This window comes from Podarcis vaucheri, assembly GCF_965113315.1.
Source record: "Podarcis vaucheri genome assembly, chromosome: 2".
NCBI classification, from domain to species: domain Eukaryota; kingdom Metazoa; phylum Chordata; class Lepidosauria; order Squamata; family Lacertidae; genus Podarcis; species Podarcis vaucheri.
Genome location: NC_138760.1, coordinates 111705844 through 111730325, shown reverse-complemented (window position 1 = coordinate 111730325; position 24482 = coordinate 111705844). Strand labels below are relative to the sequence as shown.

Here is a 24482-nt window from a genome sequence, read left to right as displayed (position 1 = left end):
CATATAGTGTAACAGGTAGAGTGTAATGTCTATAGATATTATTCGATATATAGTGTTGAACTGAGCGGGGGGGAGGGCCACAAACAACCTCCCCTCCCTTCCATTTTGTGGCCGTTTCTCCTGAGAGGCCTAGCTCGCGGCGCCCGCCCAATTCCCAGGCGCAGGAACGGGCTTCTCAGGGACGCCTCCCAGGCCAGTACTTCCGCCCACTCGAGCCACAGAGTATACCCCAGCGGCCTAGAGCGGGCAGCGCCGGCGCTCCGTCTACCCCTGCGCGAACTCGGCGGAGAGCGAGGGGGCGGTGGGGGGGGGAGAGAGGGAAACCAACAACAACTCTATGGTGATTTTGCGGGCTTCTTCGGAGCTGCTCTGGTCTGGCGCTCGGCTGCAGCTGCAACAACGGCGGCGGCAGGAGCAGCACCCCCGCGTCCACCCCGAAGGCGGCGGCAGCTGCAGCAGCAGCAGAAGGAGGAACGGCATGGAGTCCCGCCCGGCCCCGCTGCCTCGCGCTACCCCCTGGCGCTCCCTGCCTTGCCCGCGCGCCCAACTCCGCCTCGACCTGGTGCTCTGTGGCGGGCAGACCTTCCGGTTAGTTGCGCCCCCTGGCGGCTCCCGAGCGCGGAATGGCAGCCTGCTAAGAAAGGGTGTCCCGTCCCCCTCTTGCTCCCTCCCTTGTATTATTATCTCCAAGGTGCCCCTGTCTCGCTGCCCCCCCTTGCCTGCTCCCCCTCTCTCGGGTTGCCACCTTCTCTCTCTCTCCTCTTTCTGCAAGGCTCTTGTGCAGTGCAGTCCCCCCCCCCTCGTTGGCATGGAGATGAAGCTGCGCGTCCGAAAAGCACAAAAAAGCCTCCATATATGTATAAATATGGCCAGCTCTGCCCTCTTGCCGATGGCTCTGCATTGCGCTTTCAGCAAAGCACCATTGTGTCTCCCGCACGGAACCTCAAGATCACCTGCAAATTCTATTCATCCTGGCCACGGGCTTGCAAAGGATGGGTTGCTTAGTTATTATGGCAACTGCTCTTTTTTTAATAATTCGGGAGAGAGAATCCGTTTTGGGAAAAATGGACTCTTATTTAGACTGGCGGGCTACAGCACAATTCTAACCAGGGCTGTTTTTTTCTAGAAAAGGGTGCCAGAACTCACCATGAACAGCAATGAATGGCGCCCACCTGAGAGGTGCCGGAACTGAGCTCCTGTGAGTTCTCCCTGGGGAAAAAGCCCTGATTCTAACAGTGTCTACTCAGACATACGTCCTATTGAATTCAGTGGGGCTTACTCTCTGGTAGGTGAGGTTAGGATTGCAGCTTTAACTCCACGTCTCTCCTGCTCTCCACAACCATCTGCGGAAAACAACTGTGATCAGCGTTAGAACCTCATATGGTCGTACCTTGGTTTTCGAACAGAATGTGTTCCGAAAGTCCATTTGATTGGCTTCCAATTGTGCAGGTGCGCCAGAAACAATAGCGGAAGCCGCATCAGATGTTTGGCTTCTGTAAAAATGTTCAGAAACTGGAACACACACTCCCAGTTTTCAGTCGTTTGGGAGCCGAAATGTATGAATACCAAGGTGTTCGACAACCAAGGTACGACTATACAGTATATAAAAACTAGGCAGCAGGTTAAACTAGGGTTGCAGTCGCTGAAACGGAATGCCTAGTTGCCATTTGGGGGCCAGACGGCTTGAAAGCCGTATTTTTCAATACGACTTTTTGCTTCCTGACATTCATCTATCTGACTGCACAGATAGAATTCTACAGGATGTGTTGCTAGTGTGTGAAAAACGTCAAGATCCAAGGATCCCCAGACATGTACTTCCAGGTGGTGGAAACATCAGGCATCATCCTGGTACCTGAGTGTCTTTGCTTGGTTGCGAGTGGCTGATAGCCAGGTGCAAAATGTGCCTGGCGCCTGGTGAATCTCGAATGCTGGCTGTGATATGTCAGAGGGGTATATCTGTCTGTGTGGCAGAGTGCGTGCGTTGCATACGCTTCAGGTTACAGACTCCGCTAACCCAGAAATAGTACCTCGGGTTAAGAACTTTGCTTCAGGATGAGAACAGAAATCGCATGGCAGCGGGAGGCCCCATTAGCTAAAGTGGTGCTTCAGGTTAAGAACAGTTTCAGGTTAAGAACGGACCTCCAGAACGAATTAAGTTCTTAACCTGAGGTACCACTGTAGTTGGTGGAAGTGTACTGTAGGATAGTGTAGCATAGCTGTGGCTGTGAGGTGGTGACGGGCCTTGTGACTCCAAAGATACAGGTCTTGCCACCTTCTGGAGCATAAAGGGACAGGCGGAGGAAGGCCTAGGTTAGCTTCTCCAAACTGCAGTCGGTCTGTCCCTGCTGCTAATTAGCCTTGCGTTCCTCTCAGGTGGTCCGAAACCAGCCCTGGCTACTGGACTGGTGTGTTGGCAGGCCGTGTCTGGACCCTCACCCAGTCAGAAGAACAGCTCTGGTACACGCTTCATGAAGAGGAGAAGGAGGATGGCAGCAGAGAAGAAGACAGCCTCTCTGAGCCACCGCTGAAGAAAGGCAGGAAGCAGGCACAGCCCGAAGCCATCCGCGCTGGTACCAGCGAGCGCCCGGGCGGCCATTTGTCAGGAGAGCTGGTCCGGGGGACGGATGGGCTGACTCCCTCGCAGATCCTCCAGGATTATTTCCAGCTGCACGTCAACTTGTCTGCATTGTACCAGGGCTGGTCCTATGTGGACTCTCACTTCCGAGAAGTGGCCATCAAGTTCCCAGGTAGGTGAGGTTCAGGATGGCATTGCAACTCGATTAACTGTGATGGCACCAGGGAAGGATAACTAATATGATGGAAGAGAGAGATGAGAGGGTGCAGTTTTCCCAGTTAGTTCACCAGCACATCTCAGGAGATGGAGGCAGGTGGCCTTGGTGTTTTTGCTGTTTCCTTTACCTAGGACTAATAGAGCTACGTCAGGACTGCATCGCACGATACCAAATGCACACATTTTCACACAGAAGCAGGTGTGAGACTTGGACTCCCAGTCATTTTAGCTTCATTTCCCCCTTCTTATTTTAAGGGAATAACATGTCTTGTCCTTCCGGCTGCAGCAAGGTCTTTGGATACATGCAGACAAGCAATGTTAAAGAGGGGATCTATTGTTCTGATCGCCATATGTAGTAATAATAATAATAATAATAATAATAATAATAATAATAATAATAATAATAATAATAATTTATTATTTATACCCCGCCCATCTGGCTGAGTTTCCCCAGCCACTCTGGGTGGCTCCCAATCGAGTGTTAAAAACAATACAGCATTAAATATTAAAAATTTCCCTAAATAGGGCTGCCTTCAGATGTCTTTTAAAGATAAGATAGCTGCTTATTTCCTTCACATCTGAAGGGAGGGCGTTCCACAGGGCGGGCGCCACTACCTAGAAGGCCCTCTGTCTGGTTCCCTGTAACCTTTCTTCTCGCAATGAGGGAACCGCCAGAAGGCCCTCGGTGCTGGACCTCAGTGTCCGGGCTGAATGATGGGGGTGGAGACGCTCCTTCAGGTATACTGGACTGAGGCCGTTTAGGGCTTTAAAGGTCAGCACCAACACTTTGAATTGTGCCTGGAAATGTACTGGGAGCCAATGCAGATCTCTCAGGACCAGTGTTATGTAGCCCTAGTGTTTGCCACGACGGCTTTCTACTACTGCATTTGAAAAGTCCAGAAATCTGCTGCAAAGTCACCTCTGTCCAGCAGCAAAAAAAAAAAAAAAAAAAGTTACATCGCATTACTTGTATAAATAATGCCAACTAGGTACATTTGCTCAGTTTGCTAATTTGAGAGTCTTCTGCTTTTAATGGAAGATTGGGAGGAGGTCCTGGATTCCCGTTTCAGGCCAACAAACCACAAGCCTACTTGGCCTCATTTTCCCTCTCCGCAAGGTATATGCCTCTTGTATTTCACAATTTGTTGCCTACATGTCTTCAACCCTAGTTTGCTGCCTCAGAGACTAGAAACTAACTTGGGGGTTGGGGGTTGGGGTTAAAACACACTGTACCTGATAATGAATTTGACAGGGTTGTTCAGTGCATACAGCCCTTAGCCACCGAGAGCCATCAGTCTGGGGACACCCTTTTCAGCTTATTTGAAAAGTGTGTGTGTGTGTGTGTGTGTGTGTGTGTGTGTGTGTGTTTCAAGCTCTATCAGTTAGGTGGGTGTTGGTTATAATAATAATAATAATAATAAAAATATTTCTATCCCGCCCTTCCCGGTTCTGAAAACCGGGCTCAAGGCGGCTAACAACAAATTTAAAACACTAAATTGATGCAACAAAACCAGCATAAAATACAGTATAAAACGTGAATAATAATTTCAGAATTCAAAAATCAATTTAGGGGGAAAATCCATCCAATAAACATTAGATGATCACCAGGGCTAGCTGGCTAAATTAGTCCTATCTGGGCCAGTGAGGAGACCAGGGGAGAATTAGCTGTGGGATCCCATAAAAAGGGGAGAGGGAGGGAAGGAAGGGGAATAAAAGAACAGGCTAAGTTCAAATTGAAAGTCAGGCGGAATAGCTCTGTCTTACAGGCCCTGCGGAAGGAAGTTAAATCCTGCAGGGCCCTGGTCTCATGGGACAGAGCATTCCACCAGGTCGGAGCCATCCCTGAGAAGGCCCTGGCCCTGGTGGAGGATAGTCTGACTTCCTTAGGGCACAGGACCTCTAAACTATGGTTATTCATGGACCTTAAGGTCCTCAGCGGGGCATACTGCAGAATGCTCCTTACAGGGTCCTTGCTGAGGGATCACATTCACCCAGTGCTTTACCAACTGCACTGGCTCCCGGTGGAGTGCAGGGTCAGGTTTAAGGTGCTGGTTTTGACCTTTAAAGCCCTATGCAGCCTAGAACCCACATACCTACGGGTATGCCCCGTGGAGGACCTTAAGGTCCACAAATGACAACACCTTGGAGGTCCCAAGTCGCAAGGTGGTTAGATTGGTCTCAACTAGGGCCAGGGCCTTTGCAGTACTGGCCCTGACATGGTGGAACACTCTGTCACAAGAGACTAGGGCCCTGTGGGACTTGACATCTTTCCGCAGGGCCTGCAAGACAGAGCTGTTCCGCTAGGCTTTTGGTTTGGACTCAGTCTGACCCTTATGTTTTCCTCCCCTTATGGTCTTGATTTATCAGCTATTTTAAAATGAGGCTGCATTTTAAATTGCATTTTAACCTGTATTTTAAATTGGGGGTTTTTTTACTGTGATTTTATTTTATTGGTGTCAGCCGCCCTGAGCCCGGCTCTGGCCGGGGAGGGCGGGGTATAAATAAAAATTATTATTATTATTGTTATACCAGGAGAGACTGTCCTGTAAATATGACGTTGCCTCCCTCCCACCCTCTTATCTTCTCAGGGGTGCGGGTGCTGCGACAGGACCCTGTAGAATGCCTCTTCTCCTTCATCTGCACCTCCAACAACCACTTGTCGCGCATCACCAACATGATCCAGCATCTGTGCCAGGTCTTTGGGCGCCGCCTCTGTCAGCTGGACACCAAGACGTACCACGCATTCCCCTCGCTGCAGGCAATGGCAGGTAAGGATGCTCTTCACGGGTGACCCAAGAGGAATCTGGACTCAAACTGCATGGCGGCTGCTGTGCCTTAACAACTGAGCATGGAATATGGTGAAATGCTATAAAATCTTTGCCTCAAGTAGCTTTTACCTGGTTGCCTTTGTTGGTGCTGCTTCTTGAGTATCTGGAACAATGAAAGGCGGCAAATTTATTGACTGCTGCAGAAACTGAGATGTGTGGAATTAGGACGTGGGTGGTGCTGTGGGTTAAACCACAGAGCCTAGGACTTGCCGATCAGAAGGTCAGCAGTTTGAATCCCCGCGATGGGGTGCGCTCTCGTTGCTCGGTCCCTGCTCCTGCCAACCTAGCAGTTCGAAAGCACGTCAAAGTGTAAGTAGATAAATAGGTACCGCTCCGGCGGGAAGGTAAACGGCGTTTCCGTGTGCTGCTCTGGTTCGCCAGAAGCGGCTTAGTCATGCTGGTCACATGACCCAGAAGCTGTACGCCGGCTCCCTCGGCCAATAAAGCGAGATGAGCGCCACAACCCCAGAGTCGTCCACGACTTTAGGGGTCCCTTTACCTTAATGTGTGGAATTATCCAAAGGGGCCTTCTGTGAAGGATTGGCTGACATTCTTTTGAGAGACTGAAAAGGGAGCGGGTGGCGCTGTGGCCTAAACCGCTGAGCCTTTTGGGCTTGCCGATCGGAAGGTCGGCAATTTGAATCCTCACGACGGGGTGAGCTCCCGTTGCTCTGTCTCAGCTCCTGCGAACCTAGCAGTTCGAAAGCACACCAGTGCAAGTAGATAAACAGGTACTGCTGCAGCAGGAAGGTAAATGGCATTTCTGTGCGCTCTGGCTTCCATCACAATGTTCTGTTGCGCCAGACGCGGTTTAGTCCTGCTGGCCACATGACCCGGAAAGCTGTCTGCAGACAAATGCTGGCTCCCTTGGCCTGAAAAGCAAGGCAAGCACCACACCCCTAGTCCCCTTTGACTTGACATAACCGTCCAGGGGTCCTTTGCCTTTTTTGCCTTAATGTTGATTTAAGGAGGATAAATCTCCTGAGGGTTAGGAAAGGATAGCCTATAACAAATTCCAGGTGGATACACGGAATTAATTATCTTTATTTGCGTTCTATTGAGAGTATTACAGTGAGTTAAAGTAAATAAGAAAGAGAAGAGAAGAGTAAAAAGAAAAAGAAAAACATACATTAAAAGAATTAAAAAAACAGGAAAACAACAATAACAAAATAACAAAAATATATAATTAAGGTTGCAGAACTATGTAGTATATATGTAAATAAATAAACTTATTGTTTTCCTCAAGCATACGCTGGTTCATCAGTCATTATGGTGTCGATAAATAGGTTCCAAAGATACAAAGATACGCTTCAGATTACATACGCTTCAGGTTACATACGCTTCAGGTTACGGACTCCACTAACCCAGAAATAGTACCTCGGGTTAAGAACTTTGCTTCAGGATGAGAACAGAAATCGTGTTCTGGCAGCGCGGCAGCAGCAGGAGGCCCCGTTAGCTAAAGTGATGCTTCAGGTTAAGAACAGTTTCAGGTTAAGTACGGACCTCCGGGACGAATTAAGTACTTAACCCGAGGTACCACTGTATTTGTTTTTGGGATGTGGAGCGTGCGTGTTACAGTGGCATTGTAGCCAACCTGTAAGCTGTGTGCTCATCTTTTATTTTAGAGGACTGGTTAATTGACCAATGTTGTGTTAGCCATTTCTTTTAGGAAATAATAATGGCTGCCGGACAGGCGTCTTTCTCTAGACGACCGTAGCGTTTCTTCAAAAGGCTGCCATCCTTCTTTGGGTGTCCTGTTGCAGGAGCAGACACAGAAGCCCGGCTGCGGGACCTTGGTTTCGGATATCGGGCGAGGTTTGTTAGCGAGAGTGCCCGCGCTGTTCTGAAGACCCTTGGGGGTGCTGCCGGCCTGCAGCAGTTGAGAGCCGTTCCTTATGAACAGGCTCGACACGCCTTGTGTACGCTGCCTGGAGTGGGAGCCAAGGTGAGTACAAATTAGGCACCTTATCCCTCTGTTATTATTGTCCACCAAGCGCCTCCGTTAACATCTTTTGGGTGCCAGGTAAAGACTTGGGGTTTCCCATGCAATATGATGTTGTTTAGCTACTAAGCGTGTTACCAAAGATTCCTGTGGCTTTTACAGGGTTTGTTTCATTCTGCTTTTATGGCATATTGTATTTTTATGTTTTCAGTGCGTTGTAAGTCAATTGGAGTCAATTGGAAACTAACAAGTTTGAAGATGGTGTTGATAATGTTAACAATAGTTGTATTTTATTTTATTGTTCTTTCCGACTGTTGTTCCTGATTTGTGTTATAGTAGGGTAGGAGAACTGGTGGAGGAGGGGAGCTACACATCTGGCAACCAATGCGCCCCTTTGGTTTCATATAATACATGGGTAGACGAGTCTAAAAAGCCCAGGATGCAAATTTTCACAGCCCTCTAGCCGCTATGGTGGCTCATTTACCAGAAGTAATGTACAGTATTTAGCGTTAATTCTAGAAGTGTTTGTTTGTTTGTTTATACATACAGTGGTGCCCCGCAAGACGAATGCCTCGCAAGACGGAAAACTCGCTAGACGAAAGGGTTTTCCGTTTTGGAGGTGCTTCGCAAAACGAATCTCCTATGGGCTTGCTTCGCAAGACGACAATGTCTTGCGAGTTCCTGCTGGTTTTTTTTCCTCCCCCCCCCCTTTATCCGATCAGCAGATAAGCCGCTAAAAGCCGCTAATAGCGCTAATCCGCTAATCCATCAATGGGATTGTAGCTGCTTGTAGCTGTGTGTCCTCCAGCAGTGGCAAACAAGGGCCACTATCGTGGTGCAATTTTCTTTGCTTCCCTTTGCAGGTGGCCGACTGCGTGTGTCTCATGTCTCTGGACAAGGCGGAGGCCGTGCCGGTGGACACCCATATATGGCAGGTTGCCAAGCGCTACTACGGCCAAGAGCTCGGCATGGGGGCCCGCAGTGTGACCGAGCGGGTGCACCGAGAGATCGGTGAGGGCCAGTGGGGTCAGGTGCCTGCCTCTTGTGAACCCTTCCTGGATTTCGGTTCAGAATGCAACCTCAGACTTGCATTCCACATTGGGACCCTTGCCACAGTGGGTGGCACTGTGGTCTAAGCCACTGAGCCTCTTGGGCTTGCTGATTGGAAGGTCGGTGGTTCAAATCCCCGCGACAGGGTGAGCTCCCGTTGCTCTGTCCCAGCTCCTGCCAACCTAGCAGTTTGAAAGCATACCAGTGCAAGTAGATAAGTAGGTACCGCTGCAGTGGGAAGGTAAACGGAGTTTCCATGCGCTCTGGCTTCCGTCACGGTGTCTCATTGCGCCAGAAGCGGTTTAGTCCTGCTGGCCACATGACCCAGAAAACTGTCTGTGGACAAACGCCAGCTCCCTTGGCCTGAAAAGCGAGATGCGCGCCATAACCCCATAGTCGCCTTTGACTGGACTTAACTGTCCAGGGGTCCTTTACCTTTAGGTCTCACTGCCTGCTGCTGTATACTGCCAGAATAACTTTAAAACAAGGTGACGGTGACAAAGTGGACAGCAATGCCCACTGCTTCAGAAAAGCGGCAGAAAATACACAATTCGCTTGCTCAAGGCCCAGAGGCTTGCAGAGGCTTCATCAAATAGAGGGGTTAATGGTTTGCTGAGATGCCACTCAACTGTGGCTGCTCAGTTGCAACTTCTCAAACTCACTCTCACCTTCCTCCCAAAAAGCAGGGGGCAGCAGAGCCCTTTCAGTTATGGAACAAGTTGGAACCAATCATTGCCAATTGCTGCAAGTGCTCACTATGGTTTGTCAGGGAACTCCTCTCCTAAATATAAAGAGATTAGGGCTCTAATCTCCAGAATGGGGGTGGAAACATCCGTGTAGATAGGAAGCATTCTGGCCAATGCGAGCCAAGGAAGAGATATCACCATGTTTTGGCGGTAAAACACCTGCTTTGAGTGCAGAAAGTCCCATGTTTTGTCCAAACCTGGAGAGGCAGGGCAGACAGTACACAGCTAGATAATAATAATTTATTATTTGTACCCTGCCCATCTGGCTGGGTTTCCCCAGCCACTCTGGGCGGCTTCCAAGAAAGATTAAAAATACATTAAAATGTCACACATTAAAAACTTCCCTGAAAAAGGATGTCTTCTAAATGTCAGGTAGTTGTTTATCTCTTTGACATCTGATGGGAGGGCGCCACTACCAAGAAGGCCCTCTGCCTGGTTCCATGTAGCTTTGCTTCTCACAGTGATGTGAGAAGGCCCTCAGTGCTGGACCTCAGTGTCTGGGCAGAACGATGGGGGGTGGAGACGCTCCTTCAGGTATACTAGGCCAAAGCCATTTAGGGTCAACACCAACACTTTGAATTGTGCTTGGAAACGTACTGGGAGCCAATGCAGATCTCTCAGGACCGGTGTTATATGGTCTCAGCAGCCGCTCCCAGTCACCAGTCTAGCTGCGTCATTCTGGATTAGTTGTAGTTTGCGGGTCACCTTCAAAGGTAGCCCCACGTACAGCGCATTGCAGTAGTCCAAGCCGGAGATAACCAGAGCATGCACCACTCTGGCCAGACAGTCCGTGGGCAGGTAGGGTCTCAGCCTGTGTACCAGGTGGAGCTGGTAGACAGCTGCCCTGGACACGGATTTAACCTGTGCCTCCATGGACAGCTGTGAGTCCAAAATGACTCCCAGGCTGCGCACCTGGTCCTTCAGGGGCACAGTTACCCCATTCAGGACCAGGGAGTCCTGCATACCTGCCCACCCCCTGTCCCCCCAAAACAGTACTTCTTTCTTGTCAGGATTCAACCTCAATCCATTAGCCGCCCTCCATCCAATGGGTCTTGCTTGGTATAAGGGCGCTTCCTTTGAAGAACTGGTTGTGTTAATCCACTCCCTTGTCAAGGCAGCTTGTTGCCTTCCAACTCACTAAGGCTGCCCTCTTGACTGCTCTGCCTTCAGGGAACTTCTTCCGGAGCCTGTGGGGACCATATGCTGGATGGGCACAAGCGGTGAGTAAATGAGTGGAAAATCCTCTTCTTTTTCTTCTGCGGCTTTGTTCAAGGCCATGCGTGAGAAGGGAGCACACAAGAACAGCTAGATCGTCCAGCTGCAGGAATCGGCTTGAGGGTAAAGTAATTCAGAATTGTAAGAATCTTAGCTTTCATTGATTTTATTTTTTTAAGGGCATCTGAGTGAATGGTCAGTGTCTGGGGATTATCTCAGAAGCAGGAACAGTTAAATAAATCTGATCCAGCTTTTCTTGCCACAGCGACTTGTAGGGGAATATTTACTTCATCTAGGCCAGGGGTCAGCAAACTTATCGCGCCTCGGGCCGGTGTCTCCAGTGCCGATCACATGGCAGGCCAGAGGGCGGGGGAGTGCATCCCCATATGCATGTGCATGTGCTATTTCCGGCGCATTTCCGGGTCGGAGGAGCACCAGAAAGAGCCTGTGCACATGTGAACGGGCCTCCTCCGACCCAGATGTGCACCGGAAATAACACTTGCACATGCGCAAATAACGCTTGCACATGCGCAAATAACGCTTGCACATGCGCGCAAGCTATTTCCGGTGCTCCTCCAACCCAGTAGTGGGCAGCCGCGCAGTGCCGGTAAGTGCAGGTGGTGAGGGTTGCCGCAGGCCGGATAAACAAGTCCCTCGGGCCTTAGTTTGGGGACCCCTGTTCTGGGCTATGTTAAAACGTAAGAAGAGACCTGCTGGACCAGACCCAGAGTCCACCTGGTTTAGCATCTTCCTTGCTGTAATGGCCAGCCAGGTGCTCCCAGGAAGCTCGCAAGCAGGCCTTGGAGGCGGTAGCTCTCCCCACTCCTCCCCAGCACTGGCGGAGGAAGAGGGGTGCGGGGGGAACACACCGCTCCCGGCAGCTTGATCCCGGTGGGGTGCCATCGCGGCTGCCCCCCCCCGGTGCCGTGCCCCCGCAGGTGGCGTGCCACACCCCTAGGATGTGCGCCAGCCCCTTCCCTTCCTGCTCTCCTCCCCCCACCCCACCCCGGTGCCGGAGCGCGAAGCTCCGCCACTGCTCCCCCGTCATCGGTATTTTTGTGGAATACTTCCTCTGAATATTAGCCAACGTGGAGAACAGGCATTGACAACTGGGACCAGCAAGTTTTTGTCCCATGTTTTTGCTGTTCCAGGTCCCTCTCCCCGCATGTCACTCTTCTCTGCCTCCTCTATTCCTCGCTTTCCTCACCTCCTCCTTTCACTTTCTACTTTGGATGCAAAGTTGTCTCCCCCCTTTTATCCATGAGTGCGGGAGAGATGTGGTGGCTGTCTCTTTTTCCTATGTGCCTCTGCAAGTCCAAGGATTCTCTGGAGCCTGCAGTGGACCCTATTGTTTCCGAGTGGAACGGTTCGCCATCCATAACAATCAGAACACCTTGCTTGAATTGGCCATTAGAAGGAACAATAGACCCACCACCCAAATTACCTGTTTCCCTTTTCAAGCCTTCTGGCTTAGGTGACCATCCCTTGGTTTTGTGGCAGTATGTTCTCCAAATTAATCAACATGTTGTATGAAGAAGTTTCTTCCTTCAGTCTGTATATACAGACAAAATAATACAGAAAATGCTAATCTGAGGTATGCTTACCTGCACTGTTTTAAACTGGTCTGAATGGTGCATTTGTGCATACCGCCTTTTTGCCTCTAGGCCTGTTTTTGTTTTGTCTTGGCCTCAGTGTAAAATTGCCAATTTGTGTATACCATATTTTTTGCTCTATAAGACGCACCTTTTCCCTCCTAAAAAGTAAGGGGAAATGTGTGTGCGTCTTATGGAGCGAATGCAGGCTGCGCAGCTATCCCAGAAGCCAGAACAGCAAGAGGGATTGCTGCTTTCACTGTGCAGCGATCCCTCTTGCTGTTCTGGCTTCTGAGATTCAGAATTTTTTTTTTCTTGTTTTCCTCCTCCAAAAACTAGGTGCGTCTTGTGGTCTGGTGCGTCTTATAGAGCGAAAAATACAGGTTGACATTTGCTTCTTCTGACACAGCTGGCAAAACTCTTACCTGGCTCACACAGAAACCTGCTTCCTCCTTACTAGGGGGCCTATTTCCAAACCACCTTTCGTAAACATTCCCCCCCCCCGCGCAATTCTGACTCTCTGCCCTCCTTCACCAGGTTCTTTTTTGCGCCGATCTACGAAAGTACCAGGAATCTTCCGATCCGGATGCCAAGCACCGCTGTGTCAAAGTTGCCAGGAGCACCCTTCCCACCTTGACGTCGTAACCTCTCCCACAGCCTCCTGTTTTGTGTGCCTGGCTTGGGCAAGTAAGAAAAACCATTTCCTCTACAGGTCTGGAGAGGCACAGGAACATCCACACCGAGAACAGGGGCTGCCAGAGAGAGGCAGGCTGGTGTGCTGTGGAGCTCTCCTCTTAGTTAAACTGCTGTTGTCTTTTTCCACCAGGGGTCTCCTGTGGTGGTTGTAAGCTTGATGTGTAACCGCAATGTATTATAGAATAGAATCCTCTTTTTTTGTTTTGTTTTGTTCCTGTGGCTTTGGTCATTTGCTTTGGGGTACAGTATTAAGTGTGGCGTAGGCCAGTTTCTCAGTTCAGGCCAATTCAGAGGCCCTCCTTATCAGAACCAGGGTCTTGGTTCTATAGACCTAGACCTAGGAGTTACCTCACTTCAAAAAGTATTTCTATACATAATGGATGTGTGACAGGTAGACTTGAAGGCCAGCTGCTGAGGGCTGGAGTCTCGTCGATATCTGTGATCTTGTTGACATTGGGTGGGGAGTTAGCTGGTGGCGGTTTTCCCAGATCCCACCATGCTTAGCAATTTCGGTGGGTCCTATTAAACTTTAATCTAGGTGTGGTTTAAAAGTTAGGCTAGAGTGTCCTTTGAAATGAGAAGATTTTAAGTCGTGTGTATGCGCGCGCAAGGGAGCAGAGAAAACGCTTTTAACTCCACGGCGCTCTCATTTTGTACGTAACTTGTAAATGTACATGTTTGTATATACATACATACAACGGTGTCTTTGTGCATGTGCCCTGCGACGGCAAAACCCTCGCCGCTGGTTGGATTAAGGAATTCCCACTGTTTGCCGGACATCAGTTTGTGCAGCAAAATACACTCTCACTCTGCTGGGCCTGAGGAACAAGTTTGTAATGAACTCAAGTCCCCTTGCTTTCAGAGGGACCAAGGCTGAAATTGCAGGCATGCTTACCCAGGAGTAAGCCCCACTGAACCCAATGGGATTTACTTCTGAGTAGAGGCATACAATTGTGTGGCTCATCGGGACCAGTTTTAGTTGAACTGGGGTTATTGTGTTTTGCTGGTGATCAGCTTTCTAGGGAGAGGACTAGCCACCCGCTGTCAAGGTGGGGATAGCGGAGAACGCCAGGTGGTTTGCTGGTATTCCAGACACTAAAAATGGCTGCTATTTGGGCCGAAGCCCAGCCCAAGAAGCTCCCCTCTTGCCTCCCTTCTGGCTTCATATTATATTCCCCATTCCAACCACTGAAGAAGTACCTTCTGGCCTTGAAAAGCAGGCCGTCTTCCCCCTCCCTATATGCATCCATAAACATCTACCAACACATTCACCCTTCTGGCTTTTGCATCAACATAGTCTCCATCTGAAGGAACGTTCGTCTTGTTTATTTAACAAGCCCAAGTTGAGTTTTCTTCCTTTATTCTAGTCTGGGCTTTTAACCTCATTTTTTTTCTGCTCGAACCTAAAACCTCTTGTTGTATTAAATATTATTATCCCTTTTCTCTTCCTTCCACTAATATGGAATGTTGTTCCTGAATACATTCACTGCAGCTCAATATGTTATCTTTTTTAACATCTTTGTCTTTCTTTCTTAAGTGTCCTTTTCCCTCAATTTCTGTTTGTTTGTTTTGGTAAAACATCCTCCATTTCTATAGTGGAGTTTAAAATTACATTTTGTAACCTGTACCGTGAGAATGCGCTATGGTCAGAGCTAAGCCCTTTAAAATCCCGCTGATTTCACTGGGAGAGACTTAAGCGTGCTTGTTTCTTCCCCATCAAAATCCATAGGATTTGAAAAGCTGGCTGTTTTGGTTTTTTTTAATCATCCAGCGATTTGACTTGCCGTTCCCTATACCAACCCCTGCCTTTTTCGTCTTGACTATTTCTAGATTGTAAGCTGCTTTGGGCAGAGACCTATTTATTTCTACCCTTTTATAAAGTGCTTAGCTGACTTCGAGGTGCTGTAACGATAACAATAAACAAGTTGTGTCCTCCTAAAACTCTCCTGGCCTTCTTTCACTTTCAGAAACAGACCTAGACACTGCTGGGTGTCTGCAGTGCCCTCCTTCGGTTGGTTGCTGGGTGAGGGGGCACCAGCGGCAGCTCCCTTCTTTCCCCCCACCCCTTTGCCCGCAGACAGGGTAGATGAAGACATGTGCGCTTTCTTCCTTTTTAATACAAGAACAAGCAACAAAATAGAAACTTCGAGTTAGAAAGTCCTCTGGAACCAAGAGAGTGCAGAGACAGAGAGAAACATGGAGCTGTGAGCGTCAAGAGCAGGCAGGAGAGCGAGAGGGGAAGGGGACCCAGCCAGTCTTCTTCAGTCTGGTGCTTCTCCAAACGTTGTTGGAGAAAGCTGACTACAGAACTCCCATCACCCCCCTAGACATTGGCTGTGCTGGATGGGAGTTGTCGTCCAAAACCTCTGGAAGTCACCAGGATGGGGAAGCCTGGACTCTATACACAGTGGGAAGAATCCTGGTTCTGCCAGTTGGGTGGTGCAAAGGCCAGCTTGGATGAAGGCAGACCCAGCGCTTCAAGGGCTGCCTCAGTGGGAGCGTCGTCTATGGTGTGAACTTCCCTTTTCGGCAACTGGCGTTGCAAACGCATCGGCCCAACAAGCCGAATCCTGCATCGGCGAGTTGCTTCCCGTGCCGAAACGATGTTTCAACAACCACTCAATCTTGCCTTCCCCCTTCTGCTCCAACGCTGTTTTCGAAAACAGAGGCATACACATATCTCTGCAAGTGCGCTCCTTCTTCCCTGACCCCCCCGCAAAAAGAAAAATACAAAACGCAAAGCATTTTAAAAACAGCTGCAGGATTGCTCTGGAGGCCGATGGTATGGTATGGGCCATGGGCAGGAACTGACAAGGTACCCAAACACAGTTCCCTTTTCCCCATAGTTCAACCGGAACCATACGGAAAGTCGCCAAACTGTTTCTCTCCCACCTATGCCTGGGTATATATATATATATGTTTAAAACATACATCTGTGTCAAGAGTAGCTGTGGTTCTATCAAACCACCACTCTTAAAAAATAACGTGTCCTCGCCCACAGACAGCCAAATGACACCAGAAGATTGAAACGGCCTTTCAATCTAGCTTCACGTTTCTCGACAGTGGAAATGCACTTATTGGGAGGCGCGCCTCAAGATCAAATTGGGAAGGGTCCACAAGCAGCTTTTGTTTTCCTTCGTGACATGATTAGGGTGATCTAGAGTTAGGCTTGCTCTTTGTGAACCTGCTTGCTGGCTGGAGGTGATATGATCTGAGTGGGGGACTTGGTTAGGGTTTTTTATGGGGGGGGTGAGGCATCCTCAAGCTCCACAGCTGCTGCAAAGGGCCTGAGCAGGCCACTGTGTGGTCTTTCCTAGACAACACCACGCAATTGGGCGAGGAGGAGGACGACATTGTCAGCTCGGGTAGGGGGTCAGCATAGGGCATAGACAGAGCTGGCTGGCTGCGGCCAGCATTTGGCTGCTCTGTGTTAGAGAGAGAAGAAGAAAAAGAAGAAGAAGAAGAAGCATCTCCAGGGAAGTGTGGGGCTTATGAAGGATCAAGCCCCATGTCCAGATTCAGGAGGGCGTGGCTTAGCAAGGGAAGCTTTCCCTGCAGTGGGGCTCAGCCACACTTAATTGGGAGGGGTGTGGGGCAGTCCCAAACCCTTCCCTGGCTCCACTTGTGGTAGCACAGCAGAGTGGGGCTTCGGCCACCCGCCCCACAGTGGGTTGATCCTGGCACCACCATCTGTGTCCTCTGTCCACTGGGGAACGTTCAGTCCCGCATCTGACGGTGAGAACCATTCCCCAAGGATTCCTCGCTGCTACTGGACGCTGAGCCTGCCGAAGAGAAAAGGGACTGTCAGGACTGGGCTAACTGGTACTACAAGCACAACACAACACAACCACCACAGCACAAAGTCAGCGAGGCAAAGCTGCCTAGCCACTGTCTTCTGGTCAGCAGACTACAAAGGATAGGCTTTTGCACTAGGTTATATATAGCACCTTAATCCTTTTGTGTTTACAGGGAATCCCAGCTGCGAGCAAAACCTCATTTTTCAGCCGTGGTAAAGGGAATCCCTAACAGACCATGCCTAAGTTGCTATTGCCATGCCACCCAAATGGCGTCTCATTGACTGGCCAAACTGCAAGGTGAAGCAAGGGAAGGGGGACTGCCCCCAAAGGTTAATCAATATACCCAATTTAAGTGTGTGCATATTGTGTTCAAAGCATGTAAACTTTTTTAAAATAAAAAGAAGTGTGGAAAGCAGTTAACGTGTTTAATTTTGATATAAAGCGCGCACACACAGGGGAAAATACAGTTTAGTTTCAAAACAAGCTGTAACGTCCTCCTTCACCCACATCCTACTCCCAAATCCCCCCATTCTTTCTCCACAAGCCCACCCATCCTTCCCAGACAAATACTAAATTTGCTGAATTTCGGACAACAGTAATTGGTGAAGCAACAAGACATTTTCCTTATTTTCTAGCTCAGGAAAGGCCAGGCAGTGGCTCCCTGGACAAAGCAAACAGGAGTGAGTTTTCAGGGGCACCAGGAAGGAAATGGGAGTTGCCTTTTCCCGTTTTCTGACATTGCCATCACTAGATGGCAGAAGCTATAAATGGCGGGAAAAGACAGTGGGAGTTACAAGGACAGGGAACTTGTGGCCTTTCAGGTGCTGGACTGCAACTTCCATCAGCCCCGGCTAGGGATGATGGGAGTTGTAGTCTGGAAAAACGTCCAAAGGGTGTCCAACGGATCCCCAACACTGGAATAAAACCTTACAAAGGGCGAGGGAGGGAACATTAAGTCAAGTGTGAGGGTATCACAGAGAAGCAACTGTGAGGGAAGCTGTTGATGCACGGCCAGTTCGTGAGCCCACAGAACAGCATATGCCTGAATACAGGTCATGCGCCTTTGAAACTGCTAGCCCTTACAACCATTTATACCAATTTACTGCCATTCTGTCCCAAATAATAAATGGAAAAAGAGGAGAGGAAATCCTCCAGCTTTGGAGAAAGTGTGTTTGTTAACAGGAAGGAGGGGATGGGATTGGGGTCAAAGGGATACAAGCTTTCGTGTGTATTTAACTTGACATCACTCACTGCTTTCAATTTAGCCATTCAAGTTCCAAATGCAGAATGTCAACACTGAAGCAAAATTTTACCTCAGAATTCAAATGCCTAGGATTTGTCAGTGTATCCGGGGGTGTGGGTGTGTGTCAAATAGTAAGATCAAACCTTGCCAGATACCAGACACAAATATTAAACACCAGCCATGAGTGAATATCAAGATTCACCGACAAAGGTCTTGAGGATAAAATCTGTTTCAGCCCTGCAGTACACAGAGAGGAATACCCTATGGCACCAGAGGCCATTCCCAGCCTCTCACCATTGCTCTCTTGCATGGCTTGACCAGGCCCATCTTGGCTGGTTCCAAGCTGTAGCTTCCTCATATGCCTGATCACAGCAGTTGCGTTGAAGGCTTGCTGCGTAGGACAAAAAAGAAAGAAAAAAAGAAAAGCAGATTGCTGTCAAAGATGGGAGAGATGCTGGCACTGTACACCCCATTCCCTTAAAGCACATCATTTCCCCCCAAAGAATCTTGGGAACTGTAGTTTACGGCTGCTGGAATTTGTAGCTCTGTGTGGAGTAAAACTGCACTTCCCAGAATTATTGGGGCGGGGGGGAGTCACGTCTCTAAATGTATGGGGTGTGTGCAGCCTGTGTGGCAAATGAGACAAACAGAAAATGAAAGCCTTTCTTCTTTTCCCTAGCTGTCGGCACCAAGGAAACTCGAAACTGCAAATATCTATTCTCAGCTGTGTTTACTATAGAAGTATATCTTCACCATGGACCTAAACTAGATCAATAAGTTGCTTCCTTTTTCCGGGGCGTTCCTGGGATGGGGATAGATAGGAATCTCAAAACAAAATTCTAAACAGCTTCAACAAACGAGTTCCTAGGAGATTTTGAGGGAGGTTACCATCCCCATCAGGCAGGTGGCGCTGTGGGTTAAACCACAGAGCCTAGGACTTGCTGATCAGAAGCTCGGCGGTTCGAATCCCCGCTCCCGTTGCTCGGTCCCTGCTCCTGCCAACCTAGCACTTCAAAAGCATGTAAAAGTGCAAGTAGATAAATAGGTACCGCTCCGGCGGGAAGGTAAACGGCGTTTCCGTATGCCACTCTGGTTCGCCAGAAGCTGTACGGCGGCTCCCTCGGCCAACAAAGCGAGATGAGCGCTGCAACCCCAGAGTCGGTCACGACTGGACCTAATGGTCAGGGGTCCCTTTACCTTTACCTTACCATCCCCATCTGCTTAATTTGTATGCCACATTCCCACAAAATTGTGCCAAAGTTCACAACATAGCAAATGAACAGTAAGTATAACGATTCCCCCCCAAAAAATTAGCAGGAACAGTTAGAAATAATCATAAAATCAATAATACAAAAAATCCATCCATACAACTGTATATTAAATACTAAAAATATGCAAGAGACTCTGACATGCCACAAGTGAATATCATTGGTAAAGGTTATACTAAGGCAAAGAGCAAGCATATATTCTGGCGGACAAAGGCTTTGCATACACGTTGCAGTCTGATTTGAGCAGGGACAGATTTAAGGTTCGTGGGTAAAAGCACCCACTGACTGCTTCTCTGCAGGACGTGCCCTTACCTTCCACTTGCTCTTGGCAAAATTCTTTTTGATCTGCTCGCTGACTGACTGGTGGATGTTCTTATCTAGTGCGGTGTCTCCAGCAATCCTGGAAGAAAGAGCAGATTGGTTCTTATTAACACGCCCCATAGGAGAGCCTTTGGCCTGTAAAGCCTTCTACGGTCCAGGGCCCCTGTACTTAAAGGACCACCTTTCACCATGTCAACCCACCAGGATCCCAAGATCAACATCTATACAAGGCATTGAATACCAATAGATGCCTTCACCATTCCAAGCGATGCGAACTGCTAATAAGAACAGGACCTAAGGGAATTCCTGTTCCGATCAGTTCGCCTGGTGCCACCTTTGAAATCCTGTAGGCCAGCCTTCTCCAAACCAATGGCATCCAGATATTTGCAGCTACAACTCTCATCAGGTACAATAGGAATACAGTGGTACTTTGGTTTACGAACTTAATCCATTCCAGAAGTCCGTTCTTAAACCAAGGCGTGCTTTCCCATAGCTGCGAGGGACTCAATTTACAAAGGAAACACACTCAACAGGAAGCAGAACATGTTCTTATTCCAAGGCAAAGTTCACAAACCAAAACACCTACCTCCAGGTTTGCAGCGTTCTTAATCCAAGTTGTTCATAAACTAAACTGTTCTTAAACCAAGGTACCACTGTACAATGAGAGGCTTACTCTCAAGTGGGTGCAAGATCACAGCATTGATTGTATTCCCACTTTCTTTCATTATATATATATATATTTAATGCCACTTTTCTTAGACAATTATCATCTCCCATCAATTAGGAGGGAGGGAGAGAAGTCCTACCATCAGGCTTGCAAACTGAAAAGAAATGACACACAAGGAAAGGCGAGTGGAGGGAAAAGGCAGAGGGGAGAGATCGCTTCTCCAACGCCAGAATAAAATGGTGAGCTATAAAAGGGCATTTACATCCAGTTCAGACCAGGCTCATCTTCTTGGCTGGTAAAAAGTAAAGTAAAGGGACCCCTGACCATTAGGTCCAGTCATGACTGACTCTGGGTTTGCAGCACTCATCTCGCTTTACTGGCCGAGGGAGCCGGCGTACAGCTTCCGGGTCATGTGGCCAGCATGACTAAGCCGCTTCTGGCAAACCAGAGCAGCGCACGGAAACGCCGTTTACCTTCCCGCCAGAGTGGTACCTATTTATCTACTTGCACTTTGATGTGCTTTCGAACTGCTAGGTTGGCAGGAGCAGGGACCAAGCAACAGGAGCTCACCCCGTCACGGGGATTCAAACCGCCGACCTTCTGATCGGCAAGTCCTAGGCTCAGTGGTTTAATCCACAGCGCCACCCGCATCCCTTTCTTGGCTGGTATTCCTGCTCAAATAGCAATTGACGCCCCTTGTTCCTTTGGCCAATGAATGGTAGCCAATGTGCCCTTTCTTCTTGCTTCCGCAGTCCCAGGGCACCGGACAGCTGGAGCTTAATGATCTTTCAGACAGGGAGGAGGAAGGAAAAAGCAAACTTCCTGCAGGTGCTCCTTCTCTGACCAGGTTGGTCTCCCCCTTACTTGCCTTTTACAACTGGACAACAGGAGCCAAGAGACTCAAAGCCAGCTAAATGGATGATGGGGTGCAGATTCCTCCTTACCATGGGTGTTGTAGTGCCTGCTCACAGGTGAAGCGTTTCTTAGGGTCCCTCTCCATTAAATGCTGGATGAAATCTTTGGCTGAGAGGAGAAAGGAAGTGAATGAAGGCCTGAGTTAGCCAGTGAGCGGTGCCACTGGCCTCCTCCCACAGCACAGATCCACTTGATTCCGTTTATTATTATTTTTAATTAATGAGAGTTATCTACCAATTGATTAATTTTTTTTAAAGCCCACTAAGCTGTTTAGATAAAGCGATCTAAAATATCCGCAAGAAAATACTGAAAAAACAAGCAATAAATGTTATCAAATCAGCAGTTAAAAAAACACAACAAATATACATAATATGTGCCTTGGTTCTAGCATTGGCATTCAGAGAAGCCACCATTTCCTTTCCCTCACCTGATTCTGATATGTCGTCCCAGTAGGGGGAGTCAAATTCATATTCGGCCTTCAGGATCTGCTCAAAGAGCTTCGTGTCATTCTCATCGTAGAAGGGGGGATAGCCACACAGTCTGAGGGGAGAAAGTGGGGACAGGGCATGTGTGACACTCAGAAGGCATGGCAATATACAACGGGGAGAGTTGGAAATAAATGTATAGGCTGTGAAGGAGCAAAAGAATGTGGGGAACTGAGGTAAATGGACTGGAAAGCGAGGGGAGAGAAGAAGAAAAAAGACAGAAGGTTACTTCCTGACCAGGGGATTAGAGGGGTAGAATCCTTGTCAGGGCCGGCCCACCTATGAGGCAAGGTGAGGCAACCACCTCAGGTGGCAAGATTCACCTGGGCTGCAGAGCCCAAAGTTGATCTTTTCTTCCCCTCCGTTTTCCTGAAGTTGATCTCCCCTGACCCCTTGTTTCCTGGCAGAGAGAGGGGGAGCCATTTCTGGGTCCGCCTCAGGTGCCAAAATGTCTTTGCCTTGCCCAGATAACAGCAGTTGCACCGTTTTTGTTTGTTTTACGACGGCATCTCTCTTTTTTGGTGCTTTTCTATTGTAAACCACCCTGTGATCTTCAGATGAAGGGCGGAATAGAAATTTAATAAATAAATAATAGTTGCCGAAAGAGAGAGGCGGAGCTGTTTCATTTGGGGGGTGGCGGCCTGCCCTCTCCTGGACACACCGAGGCACCAAGCGAGTCTGCTGCTTGATGCGCCTCCTAAGCCATTCACTGACCAATCTTCTTACACAGTAGCGATGGGCAAACCAGTTTGTTTTCATGTCATCTGCATGTGTCTTTACCCATAAGTCCATTCCAGCCCATTTCCAACCGGGGGATTTGTTGCTTCTGCAAGTAGGAGATTGTGAGTGGTGATTCTGCGGGTGATTGGTGAGTGTGGCAAGGGCTGCCATTGATTGGCTGCTGTTGTGGCAATTGGGCGGGCAAATGGCGGCTGCTTGCAGCGATCGGGCAGGCGATTGTTGGGTTATGCGACGTGTGCACGTTGCAGCATTGGACAGTCTGGCGAGCAATTTTTGGCATTCTCCCCCCCAAGAAAAGCTCCAAAACTCTGGGCAATTCCCCCCTATCAAAAGCTCAGCAACTCTGGACAATCACACTCCCCATTTTCTAAATTTCGAGTCCCACAAAATACATGGGGGTGTGTTATACACGGATAAATACAGTAATAATCCCCAAGAGAGGATGTACCACCTCTGTGGGCGGTAAAGGGTTAAAGGTGGCTCTGGTGGTTGAGTTGTGGGCCTTGGTGGGGGACAATATTATGAAACTTTTCAAGCTGTCTGTAAAGGAGAAATGAAAGGCCCATAAATGAACGGGCAAAAGTAGCTGTGTGGTGCCAGAAGCGCCGTGGAAGGAGAAGAGTGGAAGGGAGTGTCCAGTGTTTGGCTGAATAGGACTCCCTTTGCATATGTGAATTCAGGAGCAATAGGAGGCAGGGCCTCTGGCTGCAGGCCCTCTGCCATCTCAATTCAACTCAGTACGTACAAGATGTAAGCGATGACTCCAATGGACCAGCAATCCACCGCTTTGCTGTAAGGCTTCTGTGCCAACACCTCAGGAGCTGGACCAGACCCAAGGGGGGAAAGAGGAAGAAAGTGACCATTAGAGATGGAAATTCCCTGTTGCCCAAATGTTGTTTGCGGACAGATGGGGAAATGCAACCCTTGTACTAGGGATTTCCTTCTAAAGGCTTGCTCTCCCAGGAACAAACACACACACACACACACACACCATGCCAGCCATCTCTCCCTTGTAAAGATTTCCACCTTCCACAACCCCGACTTGTAAGTCTTCTCCAAACTTATTTCATCCCTAAGTGACATTCTCACCAAAGTCCATTGGTACCTCTGGTTACGTACTTAATTCGTTCCAGAGGTCTGTTCTTAACCTAAACTGTTCTTAACCTGAAGCACCACTTTAGCTAATGGGGCCTCCCGCTGCCGCCGCTGCACAATTTCTGTTCTCATCCTGAAGTAAAGTTCTTAACCTGAAGCACTATTTTTGGGTTAGTGGAGTCTGTAACCTGAAGCGTATGTAACCCGAGGTACCACTGTAGCTAAGTTGCAGTCCAGGTTGACCCAAAATACAACAGGGTGGACAACAAAACATTGGTGAAACAATTGGCAACCAAGCCTTTCGCCCACAAGCTGGTTTCTCCAAAATGTATAGTTAAAAAGAGGGCTACCAGAGAAAGTTTTAAGTATATAGATGAAGAGCTGCAAACTCAACCCTTGGGATATGATATGGTGAGGAATAATCCTGATGGGATGACTATGAATTCCTGGCTGAGCTATCAGAAATTAGCTTCAAATGAAATAGGTGGTCCTCCCCCGAGAATCAAAAAAATATACTAACACCGTCGAATGGGTTCCCACTGATAATAGGAATGGAAGCATTTTTTTAGATGAAATTGGGTATCTGGACAAAGTGGAAATGACAAGCACAGAGCCTGAAAGGAACTGGGGCTAAAACTGATGCCATGGAAGAAAGAAGGTTGGCGTTCAAAGCAGAATAATAAACAGCTATTTTTGAGCAATTTGATATTATTCTGCTACAAGAAACATGGCACAATGACTCTATAATGCTTAATGGATACAAATGTCCAGCCCTTTTTTTCTATAAAAAAAATGTTTAGGGGTACTCTCATTTTGACTCACCATTTTGTAGTTCAAATTGGAGGGAAATAAATACAGTAAATGGACAAAAGTACAAAGATTCACAAAATGTTTAGGGGTATGCGTACCCCTGCGGCCCACCCCAGAAAAACAGTACTGCAAATGCTCATTGACAGCCACTCCCTCAACAAAAGATGGTAGGGCCAGTGGCGGGTTGAGTATGTTTCATCTCCCGCAAAGTTGAATGAAACTTATTTCATCCCACCCCAGGCTGCCATTCTGTCCTGTAAAGTCCCAGCGAAAGGACTGT

At 48.6% G+C, this 24482-nt stretch overlaps 2 protein-coding genes across 3 annotated transcripts in view; one reads left to right on the top strand and one right to left on the bottom strand.

The window, feature by feature from the left end:
• The first annotated feature begins 294 nt into the window (after positions 1-294).
• On the top strand, positions 295-14801 carry OGG1 (8-oxoguanine DNA glycosylase). The gene is made up of 7 exons (XM_082210334.1): positions 295-588; positions 2374-2747; positions 5380-5559; positions 7383-7564; positions 8425-8572; positions 10528-10577; positions 12702-14801. Exons 1-7 carry the CDS (start codon positions 338-340, stop codon positions 12807-12809), a joined length of 1293 nt encoding a protein of 430 aa, XP_082066460.1. The 5' UTR covers positions 295-337; the 3' UTR covers positions 12810-14801.
• Positions 14802-14957: 156 nt separating this feature from the next.
• The window catches only part of CAMK1 (calcium/calmodulin dependent protein kinase I), a 45562-nt gene continuing 36037 nt past the window's right edge, over positions 14958-24482 (bottom strand). For both annotated transcript variants that reach the window (XM_082210444.1, XM_082210445.1), the window contains 6 exons: positions 23043-23118; positions 21499-21611; positions 21101-21179; positions 19481-19568; positions 18195-18291; positions 14958-16642 (listed from right to left, as the gene is read on the bottom strand). In XM_082210444.1, the coding sequence (XP_082066570.1) occupies positions 16578-16642; positions 18195-18291; positions 19481-19568; positions 21101-21179; positions 21499-21611; positions 23043-23118 (518 nt within the window). In that variant the 3' untranslated portion in view covers positions 14958-16577. The remainder of the gene's footprint in view (positions 16643-18194; positions 18292-19480; positions 19569-21100; positions 21180-21498; positions 21612-23042; positions 23119-24482) is intronic.

What these genes read in the sequence shown, in the direction of transcription:
- OGG1 (XM_082210334.1), top strand. Translation starts at nt 338, where the DNA reads ATGGTGATTTTGCGGGCTTCTTCGGAGCTGCTCTGGTCTGGCGCTCGG. An exon ending in CTCGCTGCAGGCAATGGCAG is followed by an intron (nt 5,560 to 7,382) that starts GTAAGGATGCTC and finishes GTCCTGTTGCAG; the next exon opens with GAGCAGACACAGAAGCCCGG. An exon ending in GCGGGTGCACCGAGAGATCG is followed by an intron (nt 8,573 to 10,527) that starts GTGAGGGCCAGT and finishes CTCTGCCTTCAG; the next exon opens with GGAACTTCTTCCGGAGCCTG.